This window comes from Macaca mulatta, chromosome 15 (assembly GCF_049350105.2).
Source record: "Macaca mulatta isolate MMU2019108-1 chromosome 15, T2T-MMU8v2.0, whole genome shotgun sequence".
NCBI classification, from domain to species: domain Eukaryota; kingdom Metazoa; phylum Chordata; class Mammalia; order Primates; family Cercopithecidae; genus Macaca; species Macaca mulatta.
Genome location: NC_133420.1, coordinates 102,936,645 through 102,959,610, shown reverse-complemented (window position 1 = coordinate 102,959,610; position 22,966 = coordinate 102,936,645). Strand labels below are relative to the sequence as shown.

Here is a 22,966-nt window from a genome sequence, read left to right as displayed (position 1 = left end):
TAACTCAGGAGTTTCTGTTGTGTAGACAATACTTTGACAACCTACGGTTAAGGGATGGGGAGTGCACTAGAGCAAGTAAGGTATGATTAATGCCAAGAAAGAGTTCAGACAGAATGAGCTTCTGTGAAAATAATCTCTTCCTCCCCCGACCACTTCTCAAGGTAAGGTAGACCTACGTGTACAAACTGAGTGTGTGCGCTCCTTGGAAAGCTACTCACGTAGACTGGAGTATCAGATCTGAGCAACAAATACAGGAGAAGGCAATTACTAGAATAGTTTCATGTATGATTTGAGGAGCAAGCACATCTATCAGAATCACAGATGAGGCTTGTTAAGAATGATCATTCCTGGACTCAACCCTAAGATATATTAAGAATGTCTGGCACCTGGGATTCTGCATTTTAAACAAGCTTTCCAGATGATCCTTAAGCACACCAAAGTCTAAGAACCACTGCTCTAGGCAGCTAAAGCAAACTGACATTTCTAGAGGAATGTGTTCCCTACCTCACCTCTGCTACTGGGAATACTATTAAGGACATGATGTACTTTTCCTGAGAAAGTTATGATTCTTATAGTTTAAACAACACTGGTTAGTGTAGCTGAGAAAAAATAAATCACTGACAAGTGTATAGTACCTTCGGCTTAAAAATCAATTTTTACAATTAATTAAATCATTTCCTTACAACTATCTTGAGGGATCAATAGTACTATTCCTATCTTATATAGGAAGAAACAAATCCAGGCAGGTTTAATAATCTGTCCAAGATCCCACATCTACCAAATATTACAACCAGGGCTCAAGACCATGCCTCTGACTCTAAATTTAATCATTTGCCCCACTATTCCATACTGCCTCTCTTTTGGAAACTAAATCTTAGACTGATTTTTAGTTTCACCATTCAAAGCATTGATTCTTTGGGGTGATTAATTTTGAGCTCCAAACAAGTGACTTAAAGAAAGCTTTGAAACATACAGTGTTTACAGACTAAATATTCTGGAGATTGTTTCAGATATCTGATACATTAGTCTAGCATATGCAGAAATAGTCTCCAGAACAATCTCTGAACTGACAGGAAAAGATATGGTAGAGGCATAAGTCAGGAATCCAGAAGAGCTATCATTTAAGAAGCTTTTCCAAAATCATGTATCAAAAGGCATCACCCCCAGATGTAATTTTTTCCAGATTCTCACTCTGTATGACTAAAGTCCCTTAATTCAGACAGGGGTTGACATGGGTACCGCACTGTATAGAAATAATCTGTTTCCTGGATTGACTTCCTCCATGGTCAGAAAAATAAAGTTTATATCAATAGTTTCTGGCCTTTATTCCTATTCCTGAAATTTAAGCCAAATCTAAACACCATGAAGGCTGGGAGACTATTCCTTCTTTCTCACTCTTTCCATTGTCTTACCTCTGCCTTAGTTATAAGTTCAAAGGTCAGACCAAATTTGCCAGTGAATCTAAAATTAGGAACATGCTAGGAAATGTAGGTAATTTCTAGATCAGTGATTGTCAACCTTTGTTTGTGTCTTCTTTTTTTTTTTTTTTTTTTTTGAGACAGAGTCTTGCTCTGTCACCTAGATAGAGTGCAGTGGTGGGATCATGGCTCATTGTAGCCTCAACCTCTCAGGCTCAAGTGATCCTCTCACCTCAGTCTCCCTAGTAGCTGGGACCAGAGACATGTGCCACCATGCCTGGCTTTTTTTTTTTTTTTTTTTGGTACAGACAGAGTCTCACCATGTCACTATGTTGCCCAGGCTGGCCTCCAACCCCTGGGGCTCAAGCAATCCTCTCGCCTCAGCCTCCCAAAGTGTTGGGATTACAGGTGTGAGCCAACATACCTGGCCTGTTTCTGTCTTTACTGTCCACATGGCCATACCTTCATCATCATATACAGAAAGTGGTATATCATAAATAATAGGAGAGTAACAAGTATTTTGGGGAAAAACAGGGAAGAGAGAACCTGGAACAGTATCTTCCAACAGAGAATATCCACATGAAAATTAAAGGAAATATAGCTATATGCATGAGTTTCTATCTTCTCAGATCTTCTAGTATCCTTACCATTTAGCTCCCTGCTTGGTTGTTTATGTTTCTGGTGAATGTTCTTTTGCTTACTCAAGTCTGAGTGATTTTATGTGCATGGAACATGGCTGTACTTTGGTCAGGTGTCTAGACAAAAGCATTCTTAAGGAAAAATCATTTATCTACAAAGTTTACTATAAAATAAGTCTTTTGGTTTTTATTATAAAAATATTAGCAAACTAAATAATTTTTATTCAAAAGACTGCTACCATAAATCTATAAACCACATGTCTAATTCTTTATAAAAATTCTCCCTGCTATTTTTACAACATTCCTGTGGCTAGGAGTAGGTATAATTATCCTCGTTTTGCAGATGAGAAACCCAAGGCTCAAAGAATTAAGAGATTTGCTTGAGGTCACAAAATTAATCAGAAGCAGCAGAGGCAGAATCCATAAAAAGATCTTTAAATTTAAGGCATGCTATTAAGTTACAAGTGGAACATGTGTTCCTATAGCTTTTCAGATCTTCTAAATATTAAAATAAAACACATATACTACTTGGCAGAGCACACATTTTTATTGGTATAGTGTTGTGACTTATTCTAACACTGGTATATTAACTGCTTTGTAAATAGGGCCAAATGTGCTGGCTTGTTCCTAGCCTAGAGTAACGTTAGAGTATTATACATTATGTAAAAGTCACAAAACTTCAAAGTTGGAAAAGTTCATTTAGAGAACAGCACTAATTTTTGCTAAGCAATGTTTCAAGAGAGGAGGATATAGTTTTCTATGATGCTGTTCCCAGATTTTCAATATACTGAGATCTAAACAATGAAGATCTAACTAAATGGTGAGCAACATGGGCCAACCTATGTACAATTCGACTGGAATGCAAAAAGCACCACTAAAGCAGCAATTGTGTAGTGTCATGAGGCAACACACATGTTTTTATAAGCACTCATTAAAAGTTAGTCACTATTTGAGATCTTGTCCAACTGGTATGGTATGCCCCAAGTTAGTGATCTTAAAAGAGACAAACCACTGATGGACTATTGTTTAACATATATTAAACAAAAAGGAAGGATGAGATTCATTTCCTAATAGGGATGTATGGAGTTAAGTCTTTCAATTATAATCATTGGTAATGTCCACAAACCAAATGATTTTATCTTTTAAAAAATCTACTTCATAAGACATTTACTTGGGGCAGGTGTAAGAGGACAATTACCATCTTAAAACTAACTAACTTCCTCAAAGATAGTTGCCTTGCTCTGGTCATATTAATATGTCACAAGCATAACCTATTTATGATAATAATGAATTCAGGAGTCAACTCACATCAGGAAGAAATTAGATTGTACCATGATTCATTTGTTTTAATGCTCAGTATTCACATGTGACTTGCCTAACTTCAGTTGAGAGCATTTTCTCACTCTCTTAAAAAAAGAAACAGCAGGAAGAGAATTTTGATGACAAGAATATAAAAATCTAAGGGATAAAATTAATAAACATTCTCAATGAAGAAGGCAAATTACTTGTAATAAAATACTACATTTTATTTCTATAGTTTTGCTCTATCTGAATTTGTCCTATAATTCTTTTCATTTTATTCTCAAATCATCCTTGGGTGAAGGAAAATAAGTGGTACTGTTATTTATTGATATTCTAACTTAAAGAGAGTTGTTATAACTCACCCAAGGTTATATAAAGAGTGACTCAGTAGCCATGTGAAGAGTCTACTCCTGGTGTGGCCCTGACTCCAGGTTTAGGACACCTTCCAACATATTAAACTGTAAAATGTGTCACAGGTTAGAATTAAGCATAGTCTGTATCATGACCATCTCTTTGTTGTCTACAGGAACAATCCAAAAAAATATGAGCTAGTACGTACTCCGCACTATGCTAAGCATCTCAAAGATTCAGAAGATTCATAATGCATAGTCCCTTCCTCACAGTGCATGCTATAAATCTGAACAGCAAGCAATATATTCTTAGAGTTAAAATAGTGTTTAAAATAAGAAATTAACTAACTGATTTCTCAAAGTGGGCTTTCAGAAAAATCTGCATTGAGCCAGGGCTAATTGATGGCTCCTGCAGATAGTCACATAAGCCATTGCTTTTTCTTTTGAGACAGAGCCTCACTCTGTTGCCCAGGCTGGAGTACAGTGGCAGAATCTCAATTCACTGCGACCTCTGCCTCCTGGGTTCAAGCGAGTGTCCTGCCTCAGCCTCCCAAGTAGCTGTGATCACAGGATCACAACCACCACGCTCTACTAATTTTTGTATTTTTAGTTAGAGTCGGAGTTTCATCATGTTGGCCAGGCTGATCTCGAACTCCTACCCTCAAGTGATCTGCCCACCTTGGCCACCCAAAGTGTTGGGATTACAGGTATGAGCCACTGTGCCTGGCCATGAAATGCATGTAACTTGATAAAGGATAGACAATAAAGTAATCCAGGTCACTGTTTTTTACAAAGAGGAGAAATCCCATGTTTTTAATGCTATATTACATAAATACTACTACAGTGCAAATATCACTTTACTAACAAACTAAAAATCTACTTCAGGAACTTATCAGCTATTTTTAATTTTAAGCTTTTTATTATAAGAAGGTCTTAGTAACATTACTAGATTGCTTACTATGCTTCTTGTACACTGGTCTTATCTCCCAGCTAGAGTATTAACACTACAAAGGCCAGGATGATAGGCACTCAGACTTTAAAATTTTGATAGCAATACTGATTTTTCATTTATGGCTTCTCCGCCACCCAAACAAGACAAGCTCGTTAGCTCGCATTTATTTTTAATCCCTAGGTTTGGGTGAAACCTGGAACTATGAGTTTACATTTTTTTTTCTTCTGAAAGATACCCTTTCTATTTGTATAATTCTATATAACAACAGCATTAAATTTCACCACCATATTGTCAATCATTTTCAAAGTTAACCCAGTTTTACTAAGTTCTTGGTTCATTAGTTTCTTCTCTCACATCTTTTTATATTCTGGAGTACATCCCTAAATGTATACTTTTTTTTTTTTTTTTGACAAACTTTCAGCCTGGATGATTTTTTGTCCTGATATATGAATGAGCCATAGCTTAGCTCTGTAAGAAATTCTAAATTCAAAATACTCTGTTACCGTATTTTGTAGAACTTGCCCTACTTTTTATGATAATAGATGAGAAGTCTGATGCCTACCCTCAGTTGCTTTATAGTTAACCTCTTTTGTCCCTCTGAAAGCTGGTAGCAATTTCTCTGTACCACTGGAGTTTACCAACCTCACCATGATATGCCTAGGTAACATCTTTTTCCCACAATATTCCTAGAAAGCGCTTGATAGAACCCTTCTACTTGAAGGCCTAAGATTTTCCTTAACTTTGGAGGTTTTTTTTTCTTTTTATCATTTCTTTCTTACCTACCTTGGCTTCTGTATTTCCTTTAGACAGAGTGGCTTTCTTAGCTTGAGCTTCCAAATATCACATTTTATTTCATAAGTTTTATCACTTTGACTTTTTGACTAGGTTTTAGACAAGCCCATTGGCTTGATCTCCCAAATCGCTAATTTAGTCTTTAACCTTGTCCTATTCAGCCATCTTATTAAGATGTTTACATTTCTGCAACCACAGTGGTAGTTTCTAAGCAATGTTATAGGATTCTTGTTTTTTTTTTTTCCAACAGCAGTGTTTGCTGGTTTTTGGACTTCGAAAGCTATTTGAATCATTAAGGATATAATTTAGGATACTTGAGGTTGCAATTGCAGTTTTTAAAAGTATTCTTCTGTGACTTAGATAACCTCTGTTAACTGAGCGTGGGAGGGTTTCTAGCATGTGCTTCATGGTTTCTATTTTCCTAAAAAGTTTAGTCTGCTTAGCTCATATTTATAAATGAGGGCCTAAATCTATATTATCCAATATGGTAACCAGTATTCACATTTGCGAACTAACATTAAATAAAATTAAAATTCCCCAGTTGTGTTGGTTGTATTTCAAGTGCTCAATAGGGACATGTGGTTACTGGCTACCAAAATGGATAGCAATTATCTGGCATATTTCTATCACAGAAAGGTCTGTTGGACAGTACTGCTAGTGATTAAAGAGTTGTAGCCATAGAATGCATTACTAAAGCAGAATTGGGAATCACCATTGCTTTGGAAGTGAATTCAGATATTAATTATACAATCCCTGGCTCTGTTGATAGATGAAAAATTAACAGCTATGGCTTTGCTTTAGTATACACAGGGAGCATTTTGCCTCTAAGCACAAGGGCTTCTTTGTTAAGCTCTAAGACCAACAGGGATAAGGTATACTGCTCTGCTTTTCTCTTTCATGGCATTTCTCCACTTTAGAAAGTTATTCTGCTGACTGTCTTGGCATTATTCTAGAGTTTTACTGAAAAAACCTTAACTTCCACCCATATTATATTGCAAATTCATATACTGTGTAGTTGTATAAATCTAATCCTCTCTACTTTATATCTTTAGTTTCCTTAATTTTTAAAATAAAGGTAGGACTTATTTTACTTTTGGTTTTAACTGCTCAATGTATGTGTTACAAGGTTCGCTACATTCAGATATATAAAAAACCAGCTTGTTCATTTCTTATAATCTGGCCTTTATCAGAAGCCATGGATTGATTAAAACAGTTTCCTTCAGGCGTATGTTCCTTTTCTTCGAATTTTGCCTCCTTATATTTTTTCCCAAGACAGTCTCATTGGACAAGAGAGTCCACTGTTTCCTCCAGCTTCAGAGAAGGGACCTGTCTCTGTCCTGCTCTCCTTAATGCTGCTTTCTGCCGACATAACCTTTTTCAGTTTTTTGGTATCATCGTTTTTTTTTCTTTCTTTCTTTTTCTTTTCACTGAGATTGGGGGAAAAAGAAAACTCCTGCCTTAGCCTCCCAAGTAGCTGGGATTATAGGCGTGTACCAACATGCACGGCTAATTTTGTATTTTTAGTAGCGACGGGGTTTCACCATGTTGATCAGGCTGGTCTTGAACTTCTGACCTCAAGTGATCCACCCACTTTGGTCTCCCAGAGTGCTGGGATTACAGGTTTGAGCCACTGTGCCCAGCCAGGTAAAGGAAAATTTTAAGTATCTGTTCAGTCAGCCATTTTGAATTAGAAAAATACCTTAGTTAAATTTGACTGACTTTTCTTACTAGGCAGTGAAAAAAAGACCTTAATAAATGTGTCCCTAGAGACACATTAAAATTAGAATTAACTACCACAGTAAGCCAGGAATTTTTTTTAATATACTAAGGACTAACTGACATTGAATCATCATATGAGGGTCAAAGAACTGCTCTGTTCTGTATTGGTGAGTTTAAATTCAAGCAATAGTGTTACATATGTAAAAGTAACCACAATATTATTTTATATCAATAATAGATGACAACTTACCGCACATGACTATTCTAGTTTTACTGAAAACCAGATTTAGCATTATTATGTCATTTAAGTTTATGGGAAATGTGACATCCTATTACTATAGTGTCTTATGATAAAGACTAATGATGGTATACTGAACATTCACATATATAAGTATATACCATGATGTCAAATATATTACTCAAATTGATGACTTCAGTGGCATGAGTCATTTAAAAATAAACAAGACAGACACCTGGTGTAAGCTACCTATATAAATATTCTCAGGACAACAAAGCATTTAACATAATCCCTAGCTTAGCTTGGCATTTCATATCCATGATGCTGAGAATGGCCTACAATATCAGCTGACCTCCAAAACTGGGTCTGATTAGTGTAAAGTTGTAATTGAATGCTACCACTGATGGACCATCATTTGAAAATTATTACATATATGTAACTCCATCAACTACAAGAAGAAATACTTCTTTATGACATATGACTCTGCAAAAACAAAAGCAAAATAGAAAATGCATCACATAAGTTAGTTACAAAAGGACAATTTGAGTTATTAATTTTTTAGAATGTAACTCCAACTCTTCCAACTAAAAATATATCTGAGAAAATATCAAAGAAAATGTTTGCCATAAAGTTCTAAAAATGTCATTCTACCTCATGAATAAGCAGATAAATTGGAAAGGAATTAGAACTAAGGTTGAGAAAATCAACTCCAAAGCTATGGGAAAGTCCAAGTTCACTTGATATTTTTAGAAGCCAAAAAATCCTACAGGGACCAAATTAATCACTGTTAGAAAATCAAATCACACTGATTTCTTTCAGCCCAAAGAAGGATTATCTGAAGTTGCTTTGTGTATTTAAATAGCTAAGAGGATCTTTTGGAATGCTTTTTCACATCCACTAATACTATTTCTGAAAAGAACCTGGTCATGTGGGTACCTGTATCTGTCCCCAAAGGTCATGATTTAAAGGTTAACGTTTGTTCTATCTAGGGAGTGTTTTAATAGAAACTGTAGTAACCCATTAGAGATGGAAAGATTGAGGATGCAAGAAAGCATGAACAACAAAGGAAATTTACACCCTAAATCTCTAGGTAGGCAAGAGAAGATGGGTTCCAGGGTTTTGTGGAGTGACTAGCCTCAGGGACAGACATGCATTTCATCTACTGTGATAGTAAAATAGAATATATGGGTACAGACATTGATAGTTTGATAGATGTGGTGGTGGTTTAATAAAAAGCTGAATCTAAGCAGGGTTAGGATTTTGTCAGGTGAGTACCACAGTGGGAAAGATGGACTAGGGGTATATGCAAAAAGCAGTTATACTGATGAAACACAGACCCCAAACTAGAAAAGCAGGGAAGGGCTGGGCACTGTGGCTCACACCTGTAATCCCAGCACTTTGGGAGGCCGAGGTGGGTGGATCACACAAGGTCGGGAGTTCAAGACCAGCCTGACCAACATGGAGAAACCCTGTCTCTACTAAAAATATAAAATTAGCCAGGGATGGTGGCACATGCCTGTAATCCCAGCTACTTGGGAGGCTGAGGCAGGAGAATCACTTGAACCCAGGAGGTGGAAGTTGCCTGGCAACAGGGAGAGACTCTGTCTCAAAAAAATAAAAATAAAATAGAAAAGCAGGGAAACCAAAACATGAATGAACAGTGAAAAGTAGAAGGGTTAATGGACAGGACTATCCAATGGCGATAATAAATATTACCTCAGGGATATGGAAACCAGATGGATGGCGGTCAGTCTTTTTTTTTTTTTTTTTTGAGATGGAGTCTCGCACTGTTGCCCAGGCTGAAGTGCAGTGGCACGATCTCAGCTCACTACAACCTCCACCTCCCAGGTTCAAGCGATTCTCCTACCTCAGCCTCCCGAGTAGCTGGGATTACAGGCACGCACCACCACGCCCAGCTAACTTTTTGTATCTTTAGTAGAGACGGGAGTTTCACTATGTTGGCCAGGCTGGTCTCAAACTCCTGACCTCGTGATCCGCCCGCCTCGGCCTCCCAAAGTGCTGGGATTACAGGTGTGAGCCACGATGCCCGGCCCAGTCTTTCAAAAATTTTATAAGTACAGCAGTTACCAGTGAGCAAGTTTGTGGTTTGACCATGAGGGTACACTTCTGAGGTGGGGAGTCTAAAAGCTGAGATGTCAGATATTGGACAGATTATCCATGTGTATGTAGCAATTACTAAGCATGATGATAGGAACTGTGGAAAGGTAGTAAGCCCAGGTACTAATGAAGAGGTGTAACTAGGAGGTTAGTACAGATCTGGAGGGTATAGTAGTCTGACAGCATTTATTTCAGAGGAGCTATAGTTTTTGAGTAGGGAGAAACAAACAGAGCAAATGGGAGAAAGGGTTCTACATGGGAGAGGAGTGGTAAAGGTGTGGAGTGAAAATACATCATCACTTAAGAGGATTACAGGGAAACAGTGTTCCCAGGAACAGTCAGGTAGGGCAAGAAAGTAAAAGACATTTTATATTCAACTCTATGTCTCTATTTCATGACAACAGACTATAAATTGTAGAAGGTAAAGTGGAAGCATTAGGGGAGGGAGTACTGAAAGGCTGGAAGATTGCATCAGGTTAGGGTATGTACAAAACCAAATAGGGAAAAGTAATAATAAATGATCTGGGAATCTAGGACATTAAAACACCAACCAGCCAGGCACGGTGGCTCATGCCTGTAATCCCAGCACTTTGGGAGGCCAAAGCAGGTGGATTACAAGGTCAGGAGTTTGAGACCAGCCTGGCCAAGATGGTGAAACCCTGTCTCTACTAAAAATACCAAAATTAGCCAGAAGCGGTGGCGGGCACCTCTAATCCCAGCTACTCGGGAGGCTGGGGTAGGAGAATCGCTTGAACCTGGGAGGCAGAGGTTGCAGTGAGCCAAGATCGCACCACTGCACTCTAGCCTGGGTGACAGAGCAAGACTCTGTTTCAAAATAATACTACTACTACTACTAATAAATTAAAATAAAAAACCAACCAAAACAAATAAATGCCTTTTGTAAGTTTCAAGAGAGTAGCTCAGTATCTTTCCAATAAATTCCCTTTCTGTTTAAGTTAGCAACTGAAGAATCCTAATGCTAATTACCTTCATAGACAGTGCCTTACACACATCAGACAAGTCAAAAAAGGAATGCTTATTTACTGCATTTGTAAACCAAAAAGAATTTGAGACAGGTCTCAATCAATTTAGAGGTTTATTTGGCCAAGGTTAAAGACCATGGCCCATGACACAGTCTCAGGGAGTCCTGGGAACATGTACCCAAGATGGCTGGGATACAGTTTGGTTTTGTACATTTTAGAAAGACAGAAGTTACAGGCTAACACAAAAATCACTGTGTGTAATGTATACATTGATTTAGCCTGAAAAGGGAGGACATCTTGTAGGGAAGGGAGGTGGGGGAGGCTTCCAGATCATAGGTGGACTGGCAATTGGTTGAGAGTTCAGCTCTGCCTCAACAGTTGAATACAGCATAAATAAATGCTTGCCTTTAGGTAAGGGAGTTGTGGAAGTCAAGGTTCTTGTCATGTAGATGAAGCCTCCAAGTAGCAGGCTTCAGAGAGAATAGCCAGTGAATGTCTCTTAACAGACCTTAAAAGGTGTCAGCCTCTCCTAAGGGAAGGAGATTCTCTACAGAATGCAGATTTCACCCCACAAAACACAGCTTTGCAGGGTTATTTCAAATATGTCAAAAGAAATATATTTTGGGGAAAAATACTTTGATTTCCTTCAGGGCCTGCTATCTGTCATGTGATACTATACTAGAGTCAGGTTGGAAGTTGGTATCTTATTACTACAGAGTCTGTTTTGTTAGTCTTAAGATCTCTATTTTAATGTTACTGCTGGTCAGTTGTATCTAGACTCTGCATGGAGAAGGGTATAATGAAGCATGTCTTGACCCCTTCCCCTCTTCCCATCATGGCCTGAATTAATTTTCCAAGTTTCTTTGAGTTCCCCTTAGTTGAAAGGGGGGGTCCATTAAGTTGGTTGAGGGGCTTAGAATTTTATTGTTGTTTTACCCATTCAATATATTTAACTGCTATTTGGTCTGGAATGATAAGAAAAATCTAAGAAAGGAATCTTAGGCATGTCAGCTATTCCTTTATCCCCTCCTTATTTCATTTCTTCCCTTCACAAAAGTCAAGATGTGAAAAACAGCACCAGTCATTGAGGTAGAAGTGAGCTGGCAGCCGGGGTGTTCTGAGGACATACAGGATTCACTGTATACCTGCCTGTGACCTCACAGTGACACTTTTGCAGGTGTGGAGAGTCCTGAGGCTTAAAATAACAAATGCCACACTCTCAACCCCAAGGGTTTGTGTCTAACTATGCCCCTCCCTCCTATAGTATTTCTCTAAAAGGAAAACGGCCCATTTGGGGGTGAATTCATATTAATTACAACTTTCTTTCAGATGAATGAATTTACCTGAATGAAGAATTCTGAGAATACTCTGTTTCTAACCGTGAATTTACGTAGAAACAAGTATTGGCAATACAATTATAAAATTTCATAATTAATCCAACGGTAAGTATAGTACTATTCCCTAAAAACAGTAAGTATAGTACTATTCCCCATAGTAGAGCAAATCAAGACAAATTAATTTCAGCTGTCATGTATTAGACATAAAATTAAGTACCTAAAATACATAATTAATGCACACAAAAAAATTATATTGTATCAGGCCTCAACATTAAGAAACATGTTTTAGCCTGGGCGTGGTGGCTCATGCCTGTAATCCCAACACTTTGGGAGGCCAAGGCAGGCAGATCATGGGGTCAAGAGACTGAGACCATCCTGGCCAACATGGTAAAATCCCGTCTCTACTAAAACTACAAAAATTAGCTGGGTGTGGTGATGCACACCTATAATCCCAGCTACTCAGGAGGCTGAGGCAGGAGAAGTGCTTGAACCCGGGAGGTAGAGATTGCAGTGAGCCAAGATTGTGCCACTGCACTCCAGCCTGGCAACAGAGTGAGACTCCGTCTCAAAAAAAAAAAAAAAAAAAAAAAAAAAAAAGGAAACATGCTTTATTAGCTTCAAGTGGAAGCAACTTGGTAATCTAAGCATATGGAATATCCCCAAGCATAGAGGAAATTACGTTGTGTGAAAGAGAGAAGAGAAAATAAAAGGTAAACAATAGTACGGATTACAGTTCTTCAAAGCATTGAAAAAGGCACAAAGGAAAAGTAAAGACCTTCACTAGCACTACTAGGTGTAATATTATAAATATCTTAATGCCTAGCACACCATAAATTGTCTTGTCACTTGAAAAAATATGTTAAATTTAAAACAAATCAACTGAGGAGGGAATACATTTAACATAAACTCACTGAATAGCACTGGGAAACATACCAAAGAATATTTCCCAATTTGGAGAAAGATAAAAGAGGGTGACCTCTATAACACCAGAATCATCTACAGAATGTCAGAGATGGTCAAATCAGATCTATGGTAGATTCTATGTCTGGCCAAGTGCTTTGCTCAGTGGCTACCGACTTCATGGCTACCCTTAATTGCTGATACACATTGGCTGAGAAATAACATTTATTCCCATGACTGGCACTTCACCACTCACACTAAAATTACTCACACCAATCACATGAACCAATCTGGAACTATTCCCTAAAGCTCAACATCTCTGGGCAGGGCGAGACAGGACAAAGACCTTAACAGCTGATACCAAGCTACCTGGAAAGGTTTTTCCCACAGCAAAATTTACTCATTCATTTTACAGTGTCAGGCATCACAACCCATTAAATGAGGATTACAACTTTAACTGAAACTAGAAAAAAATCAGTATCCAGGCTCAGTACCTTATATACAAAATCTACTTTGTAATGATCATCTTTACTCAACAGCAGCAGTCCCCAACCTTTTTGGCACCAGAAACGGATTTCGTGGAAGACAATTTTTTCATGGACCAGGGTGGGGGTGGGGGATCAGGGTGGCTTTGGGATGATTCAAGTGCATTACATTTATTGTACACTTTATTTCTATTATTTTTACATTGTAATATATAACGAAATAATTATGCAACTAACCATAATGTAGAATCAACGGGAGCCCTAAGCTTGTTTTCCTGCAACTAGATGGTCCCATCTGGGGGTGATGGGTAACAGTGACAGATCATCAGGCATTAGATTCTCATAACGAGCACACAGCCTAAATCCCTCCCATGTGCGGTTCACAATAGGGTTCACACTCCTATGAGAATCTAATGCCAGAGCTGATCTGACAGGAGGCAGAACTCAGGTGGTAATGTGAGTGATGGGGAGTGGCTGTAAATACAGATGAAGCTTCACTCACTCACCTGCACTTCAACTCCTGCTGTGCGGCCCAGTTCCTAACAGGCCATGGACCGATGTGGGGGTTAGTGACCCCTGCTCCACAGAGAGACAAACTCAAGCGTCATGACTAGAGTTTGCAGATAAAGACTTACAAAAAGGTAAAGATGAAAAGACAATTAGAATTATTGTGACTTGTGGTTAGCTAAGATACTCAATATCTGTTAGAATGTTAACTTGTTTTTGTTTTATTTCTGGAGAATAAAATAGTTGTCTTTTAAAATAGGACTAATATAATTAGTGTTCCTTCAACTTTCCCAAAACAAAAGGCAAGCAAACAAAAACAGAACTTTAAAACATCTAGGCGGTACATCAGTCCTTTGGCTGTAATACCTTTTTTTTCCCCCTACTGTGGCCCAGGCTGGAGTGCAGTGGCGTGATCTCAGCTCACTGCAACCTCTGCCTCCTGGGTTCAAGTGATTCTCCTGCCTCAGCCTCCCAAATAGCTGGGATTACAGGCGCCCACCATCATGCCCGGTGGCGTAATTTTTGTATTTTTAGTAGAGATGGGGTTTTACCATGTTGGCCAGGCTGATTGCAAACTCCTGACCTCAAGTGATCTGCCTGCCTTGGCCTCCCAAAGTGCTGGGATTACAGTCATGAGCCACTGCACCCAGCCTTCTTGTTTGTTTGTTTTGGCTTATTTTCGACTGAGGTAAAATTTACATCAATGTCATGCACAGGCCTTAAACGTACAATTTAATGAGTTTTAATATATTTACTCTTATAATCTTCACTGCTCTCGCCACTCCAGAAAGTTTTCTTGTGCTTTTCTGGTCTCTATAGATGGAATCACATAATACGCTCTTTTGTATCTGGTTTCTTTCTCTCCACATTAATGTTTCCAAGATTCATCTGCTTTGCTTATATCAGTGGTTCTTTTTTTTTAAAATAGCAGAGTAGTATTCCACTACATGCATCTGCCACAATCTGCTTATATATATTCTGTTGATAGATATTTGGAGGTTTTCCCCATTTTTGACAACTGTGAATAAAGGTGTATGTAAACACAGAATCCTGTTCCGCTGTATAAATGCAATCATAACTAATCTTAAACTTGACAGCTTTCTGCCTAAATCAGGAGCCAAGAAAACGGACTAAATTACTATCTACTTTCACAGTAAGTCAGCAAAAGGAGCCTCTGCTACAGAGCCCAGGCTGATGAGATGAGATCCACCCCAACCAGCCCACATCTTTGGCATGTGATACTCCAGGGGCCACACCCTACGAGGAGAGACTCTCCCTAGAATATTTCAAACAGGCAATGTTTAGGATCAGTGGCAATAAACAGCACTCATTTCTGTTCTGACCCTAATCTGGTGTCACACTGCTTCTATTACACCCAAAAATACAGTATGTATATTTTAAAATCACACATACACATGGAGGGCTTTTGATTTACTTGTCCTTTGAATTGTCCTCCCACAGACCCCATCCAACCAATGAAGAGGCATGTGCTAATTACGTAACTCTGGGCATGTCATTCACCTCTAAGCCCTAATTTCCCAATATGTAAAATGGGATCATTTTGCATCTATCTTAGGATTACTTTTGATTAATGCCTGTCACTTCTCCCACCAAATCACAAGCTTCAATTAAGACTGTGACTCTATATTTTGCTCAACCCTATACCTCCAATATCTAGCACAATGTTTGGTACTAGATAACAGATGTGGAATAAAGACATGAATACCAGAATTGCACTGCAGGCTTTTTGGCATAGTGCTAAACCGAAAACAACTCAAATGTTTATTAATAGGAAAGTGCTTAAATAAGCTAATCCACATTTGTGCTGTATAATATTACACAGCCATTTTAAAAATGAGCTTAATCTTTCTGTTCTGATACATCCACTTTACTGAATGAGAAGGGAAAACATGTATTTTATTACATACACACTGCATCATACACAGATGTCTAGAAATGTACACATCAAAGTGTTAACAGTGACTACATCCGAACAGGACTAAAACTGGGAACAGACTTTCACTTTTACACAGTACCTTATATACTTCTCTATTGTTTCAGTATTCTTCAACAAGTATGCATTTCTTTCTAATCAATTTTTTAAGGCTTTGATCAACTGCAGGTCCACATAAATTATTACAGGCTTTATTCTTAGTTCATATTTTTATCCCTATTTCTTAAAACTATTTTTGTAGCCAGGTACAGTGGCTCACGCCTGTAATCCCAGCACTTTGGGAGGCCGAGACTGGCGGATTGCTTGAGGTCAGGAGTTTGAGACCAACCTGGCCAACACAGTGAAACCCCGTCTCTACTAAAAATACAAAAATTAGCCAGGCATGGTGGTGCGCCCCTGAAATCCCAGCTACTCGGGAGACTGAGGCAGGAGAATCACTTGAACCTGGGAGGTGGAGGTTGCAGTGATCCGAGATCGCGCCACTGCACTCCAGCCTGGGTAAGAGAGCGAGACTATGTTTCAAAATAAATATATAAAAATAATAATAATTATTATTTTTCTAATGATCCCTGTAGCAATCCTGAGAGAAAGGTAAGACAAGTGATAGTACTAACCCAGTATCAGAGATTAAAAGCTATAGGTAAATTGCCTGACATCACCAAGCAAAACAAATGACAGAACTGGGGCTAAGGAATGGCTCTTTTCTCTTAGTCCAATGCTGTTTTTGTTGAACCTCACTGCCTCTCCAGGACAGGAAAGGCTGCCTTGATCCGCTCAACATCTTAGTAGTAAATGACTAGAAAAGATTTAAACCTATTCCCACTGCTGACCCTCCCAATCTCCGTAAGTCATTTGAGGGTACTGCTGACCAATGGCCATAGGGACCCTTTTAAATAACTCCAGGGAAGAGGAGGTTACAAATCCTGGCGCAAGCCCCTTTACTGTTAGACAATTCCTTATATTGAGCTGAAACCTATTTTTGTTACTTTGACTCCCTGGTCCAAGTTTGGCCATTTGGAATGGCACAAAACTTGAATATACTCTCCTTTTCTAGAGTATATTCAAGGATATGAAGAAAGCTATCATTTGTGTCCTTTTGAGAATGAGTGCTTTACCTATATAAACTTCCAATACAACATCTTTAATTATCCAACTTCTAATTGCAGTGAAGTCCTAATAAACTGCTTGGCAGAGAAGGAAAAGGAAAACCATCATGTAGGACCCTTACCAAATCACAAAGTGTTTAATACAAGCAGTCAATTGTTACTACAATCCTTTAAGGTAGGGGTGTCCAATCTTTTGGCTTCTCTGGGCCACACTGGAAGAACTGTCTTGGGCCACACATAAAATACACTAACACTAATGACAACTGATCAGCTATAAAACAAACAAACAAACAAAAAATAACAAACTCGTAATGTTTTAAGAAAGTTTACGAACTTGTGTTGGGTTGCATTCAAATGTTCCCTGCGCCATGTGTTGGACAAGCTTGCTTTATGGGGAGTTACAGAGAATGGGCATTTTTTATCACTCCTTTGTTAGATGTCACCAAATCAAATAGCTTTGCAGTGTAAATAATAGGCACGAAGTTGGGGTCAGATGCTTCTGACAAAGTCTTGCCTTTAGATGGCTACTCATAGCAGATGCAAGAATCTGTTATGATCACAGACAATTATTAGCTATTCATTACACAGATGAACAATCAACCTAATGATTTTTCCTCAGTAAAATATTTTGTGTTGTTTTTGTCAGAACCTTCAATAACAAAGTGGCCTGGTGGTCCTCCTGATTAACAAATGAGACTTTTCCATAACTTAAAAGAGAGAAAGGAATTAAAGATAAAAAGAGAAAAATGGTCAATTGCAACTTAGTGACTAAACCTGAGACCCAGGAAAACATTTAGAAGGAGAATGGCATAGTTATTAGATAACACCAACAAAATGCACAATGAAAAGTACAAGTAGGAGAAGCCTAGGAATAGCTACACTTTAGTTAAAACTGTTTTTTACGAAAACAGTCATGAGAAACAATCAAAAGCAAATGTTTGTGCACAGCCTTACGGTAAGAATACAAAAGAGGCAGACATCTATTTGGAATAGTGCAGCTTTTTATTTTTATTCTGGTGTACCTATTGATAATAGGAGCAAACTTGGGAAAGTCTTCTCAAATGTTGCTTCAGGTTTTCATTCTCAAAAACCTCTCAACCCAAGTGGGGGAAAGGAGAGCACTCAATTTAAAATATTCTTCCTTATTCTCCCTTACTGACCTGTGTTGTCCTTCACCAACATTTATAATTGGTATTTATTTATCTTTCTGCTTACTTTTTGCCCATATCACTTAGAAACTATAAGCTCCGTGAACGCAGAGTCAGCTCTTTTGAACATAGTATACCTATGAACACAGGGCCTTGCACATGGAAGGTGCTTATTAAATATTTGTAGAATAAGCAAAGAAAGAAAGAGGAAAGGAAAAGAAAGGAGACCACAGGTTACCAAAAACAGATTACTTTGCTTTCCCAATCAATGTTGGGAAATTAATCACTTATTGAACACTTACTATGACCTGGGCCATTTATGCATATCACATAGTTTAGCCTCCCAACAATCCTGATAACTTTGTCATTTGAGACCAAAGTAAGGCTCAGATAAACTAAATATTATATAACTCACTCAAGCCACACATCTAGTAAATTTGAGCTTCATAACCTATGTGAATATTAGGTTTACCTGAGTGATGCTGGCCCCTAATATGCCCCTGTCGTCATTGATTTTCTCTCCATACAGCTATGGAGACAGGGAGCGAGATTCACAGCAAACAGCAAGTTAGTAGTTGTTTTTGTTTTTTGAGACGGAGTCTCGCTCTGTCGCCCAGGAGTACAGTGATGTGATCTCAGCTCACCGCAACCACCGCCTCCAGGGTTCAAGCGATTCTCCTGCCTCAGACTCCCAAGTAGCTGGGATTACCGGCGCCCGGCAAATTTTTCTATTTTTAGTAGATTCGGGGTTTCGCCATGTTGGCCAGGTTGTTCTCGAACTCCTGATCTCAGGTGATCCGCCCACCACCTCGGCCTCCCAAAGTGCTGAGATTACAGGCGCCCGCCACCACGCCCAGCTAGTTTTTGTATTTTTAGTAGAGACGGGGTTTTGCCATGTTGGCCAGGTTGGTGTCAAACTCCTGACCTCAGGTGATCCACCCGCCTCGGTCTCCCAAAGTGCTGGGATTACAGCACTTTAAGCCACGGCGCCCAGCCTGCACATTAGTACTTATATACAACCCAAGTCCTCTGGCTATCTAGTCTGAATTTTTTCCAGTTTACAGAAGTCCTGCTAAAGATAAACAGCAAAACAAATATTTTTACATTAACCAAATATTTTTATCTTCAAACAATTGTTAAAAAACAGAAATTTCCCACTATACTAGTGAGAACAGCCTAAGACCACTTAATCATTCACATTTCCCCTGTGGGCTTGGGGTTTTTGGGGAAAAAAAATCGTAGCTGAATAAACTTGGTGTAAAGTTTGAGAGAGACACTCATGCCACAATCCTTGTTTCCCTCTGCTAATGTGATCCAGATGGAAACGCTGAACGATGTAACTGCCCCATTTGCACCTTAGATTTGATTAGGGTCCTGTTCACTCTGTGCAATTAGTTAAGTGTGCTGACCATCAAATATTTACCAGGAGACAACATGTCCAGGTCAAAGAAAGGGCGTGAGAATAACATTTTAGAAAGAGTTGCGCTGCAGCCAAGACTAACTCTGGGCTGCGGTCCACACTCGCCCCAGTCGACTCCTCTCATTTCCTCTCTCCCCTCTCCAGTGAACCATTCCTTCCTGGAGTCAGAGACGGTGCAACAGGCAGGTTCCTACCTTGGTCTGCACACTCTTATCGAACTTGTCATTTTTGAAGCTAAACGTATTCTGGTGCTTCTGAGGTCTGGAACGAGCCACGTTGCCTTTCTGGGAGCTCATCGCCGAAATCAAAGCCACCCCTCGCCGGGAGCAGGCAAAAGGATGAAGGGAAAACCAACGAACTACTCCCAGGAATTGACGCTTCTGTCAATGACCCGGAAGAAACTAATGCACCCTTTCCGCCCCGGCTCCGGGTCAGCCCACGTGACTCTTCTGGGAGGTCAAAGAGCATAGCTCTGCCCTCCCTGCTGTTAGGCCAGGCCACTCCACGCGGCGCAGCCCCGACCCCTCCTGCTCCGCGCAGCTTCTTTCTCAAGTCCCGCTTTCTTCGAAATGAGAATTCCCCCATTGGCCCGAATGTGGTAGTCCATCAAGGCAAAGGGGCGGGGAACCTTTGCTCCTATTGGTTCTTCTTTTCCGCAATCCCCGCCTCCTGCCGAGCGAGCTCAGCCTCTCCTGGAGCCCAGAGCGTCTCCGACCCTGCTGGGCGGCCTGTGATTGGTGGAAATGAGGCGAGGCTGGGCTCCGTCTCTCCCCCCGCCCGCTCGCAGGCTGGAGCCGGGGTCAGCTTTGGCACCTTCCTCCAGTCAGTGGACAACTCCTGGCTCAGTGAGGATTGTGCTCGTTCCCTCGGTTCCCCTCCAGTCTCCCTCCCGCTACCGGAGCGAGCCCCGCGCCTGGCACGCTGAGGAGGAGCAAAGAAAGCAGGATTAAAGAGAAGGAAGACCTGGCCGGGTCTGGGTGGTGTCTGCGGTGCCAGAAAGGGAGGCGGTGGCGGCGGCGGCGGCGGCGGCTGCGACCACGGCCGCGCGGGACGTGAGGCCCGAGAGCAGCCGACGGCAGCTGCGGCCGCTCCAGCGCCCCGCACCGGGGCCGTTAGTCAGCAGAACGCGAGCTCTTGTGGAGGAGCAGGGCCGGCGCGAGGCGACACTCGGGAGCGCGAGCGGGGCCCCTCGGGCGCCACCGTCCTTCTTCGTCCCGGCCCCGGGGGCTGCAGCCCTGGTCCCCGCTCGTCTGCCTGGCCCGTCTGCAGGCGGAGAGAGTCCGACGGCGCCCGGAGCGCGGATCTCGCTTTGTGGAGCACAGCGCGTCGGCTGCGGTTCTCTCTCTACCACTTCTGCCCGGCGCTTCGGCCCGGGCCGCTCAGGTGCAGGTGCGTGCGGCCTCGGGGCTTGGGGACGCAGCAGCCGGGCCCGGGGAGGGGGCGCTAGGCCGGGAGCCGCAGCGCGGGAGGGACGAGCCCGGGCCGGCGGGGGGAGGGGAGCGGGAAGCGTCTTTGTTGTTGGCGACCGGGATCCCTCTCGGCGCAGGGGAAAGGCGGGGAAGCCACTCCTGATCGGGTCTGTGATTTTGAGAAGATTCTCTGGTAGTTGCGTGAAGGGGAGCGGTAGGACAGTCCCTGCGGTCCGTGGAGCGGCCGGAGTCAGGGAGCGGGGGAGGGAGGACCGACCGACGCTCTAAGAAGGTCTTTGGTCCTCCTCGCAGAAGAGAAGGGTTCCATTTCATTTCCTTTGCTTTTCTCTCAGTGGATGAAAAGATGGGGTCAGGTTCCCATTCCTCTCCCTGGCGCACTGAGAGATTCGCGGGTGCCTAAAAGCTTTCTCCTGAATGTCCTTATAGCTCTGTCAGGCGCGATTTTAGATTGAATCTGCACGGGGCTTGGCGATTTGTGTATTCCGGTGGGGCTGTCGTAGGGTTCTTTTTCTTTAGATGGTTGAACTTTAATCTTACCTGTTTTCGAACTCTAAGGTAGGCTTATCAGGAATCGTTTTTGAATTGGAAAATCTAAAGGTTTTGTTTGGGATTTTTTTTTTTAACCCCGAAACAAAGTTATATTGTACTGTGTTAGGTTGTACTGTGTGGGGTCTTTCGTAAAGGAAAGAGTGTATTTAACCTGGGGTTTTTGTTTAAAAAAAAAAAAAAGTTCAGATCTTTGATCCTTGGTGAGATTTCTGCCAATGCCAGAAGAGAATTTTCTGTAAATGACGCTTTAATTCAGGGTGAGGTAGATTTGGTAAGCAAAAGGATGAATAACGGAATACAGAGAGGGTGACCTTTAAATTTCGTTGTTTATGAAATGTGTTCTTGCTTAATACTTTTTGTGATATATGGTGCTTGATCCACAGATGATTCATTGGAATTTTTTTATGCCTCTAATAAATCTTTGTAGATCTTGTGCCAACATATGAAACTATAATGCCTCATGAGTCGGAGTAGAAAGTCAGATACATGTTGTAATAACGTTAATCTGTTTAGATTAACAGGGAAATTTACATTAAAATGAACTTTTTCCCATAGTTTCCCTACATATGTTTATAGCATGAATTTCAGTTGGGTGACATCTAATGATAGCCAGAATTTTGAAAATTCTCATGATTGCTAGTATTCTAATTTGAGACTGCCCAACTTGTTGGAAAGTTTTTATGTGGAGAATAGGGGTCGTGTTACTTAAGGAACAGCAGAGGTAAAAATCTCTGTTGTGCGGTAATTGTCATATCATTTGAAATTCAGAAGGAAATGAATGGCACCTTCACCTATATTTTGACCTCTCTTTTCTCCTACTCTATATTAATAAGGTTAATTGGCAAGGACAGGATTAGATTTTTAGCAGGCTAGGCAGTTTTAATTTTGTCCCTTAGTGTGCAGTACTCTAGTTGATGAGTAGCTTGTTTCCTTGAGTATCTTTTCCCATTTTGAAATGTTTATGAAATGACTGCTGACAAAGAATTTTCTGTTTCCTGGGACAAACAAAATCACCAAAAAACATCATGAAAAAATAATGTTTTTAGTAGCTTAATGAACACAGAAGAATTAAGCAATTAGTGTCTGTTCCAAGTTTCACTGAATTGGTCTACAACTCCGGGCATGCTATCCCACATCTGAGTCAGTTTTCTCCGTCTGTAATATAGGGCTAATAAAATGTGCCACCTGCTCACTTTATAAAAAAGGGCAGTGAGAACCATATAGGCAACAGTTACTCTGGTTATGTGACCGTTGATATATGTTAAATGAGAATACTTTTTAATGCAGTGCTCTTACTTTGTTTTGATATTGTGAATTTCAGTCCTTTGATGAACAGTCAGCATAAAGATAGGGAGAATGACTGTCCCTATGCCATTATTTAAGAATTAAAATTTCTTCCATATTAAGATTGGTGTTAAGATCTTTAGAAGCAGTGATGACAAAATAGAGTATATTTTATTGGTTGATTTATTTACTGGTAGATTTTACTTCTAATTTATCCAAAGTTTTGCTCTTAATTCTGAAAATTACTCCTACCCTTCCTACTGTTTAAAATTTCTCACATACATTGCCCCATTTGCCTGTCGAGTTGGAGAGAGAAAGTGAGTTTGTGGCTTTTTT

General features: G+C 40.3%; 2 protein-coding genes across 12 annotated transcripts in view; one reads left to right on the top strand and one right to left on the bottom strand.

Annotated features, from left to right (window-relative positions):
* C15H9orf85 (chromosome 15 C9orf85 homolog) overlaps positions 1-19,892 on the bottom strand; it is a 64,642-nt gene extending 44,750 nt beyond the window's left edge. For 3 of the 4 annotated variants that reach the window (XM_077965120.1, XM_028834263.2, XM_077965119.1), the window contains exon 1: positions 19,562-19,755. In XM_077965120.1, the coding sequence (XP_077821246.1) occupies positions 19,562-19,663 (102 nt within the window). In that variant the 5' untranslated portion in view covers positions 19,664-19,755. 4 annotated transcript variants of the gene reach the window in all.
* A 296-nt stretch (positions 19,893-20,188) lies between these two features.
* The window catches only part of ABHD17B (abhydrolase domain containing 17B, depalmitoylase), an 85,411-nt gene continuing 82,633 nt past the window's right edge, over positions 20,189-22,966 (top strand). For 7 of the 8 annotated variants that reach the window (XM_077966207.1, XM_001092156.5, XM_077966210.1 and 4 more), the window contains exon 1: positions 20,189-20,756. The gene's annotated coding sequence lies outside the window, so the exon portion shown is untranslated. The remainder of the gene's footprint in view (positions 20,757-22,966) is intronic. The other variant, XM_077966209.1, reaches the window with a different exon arrangement.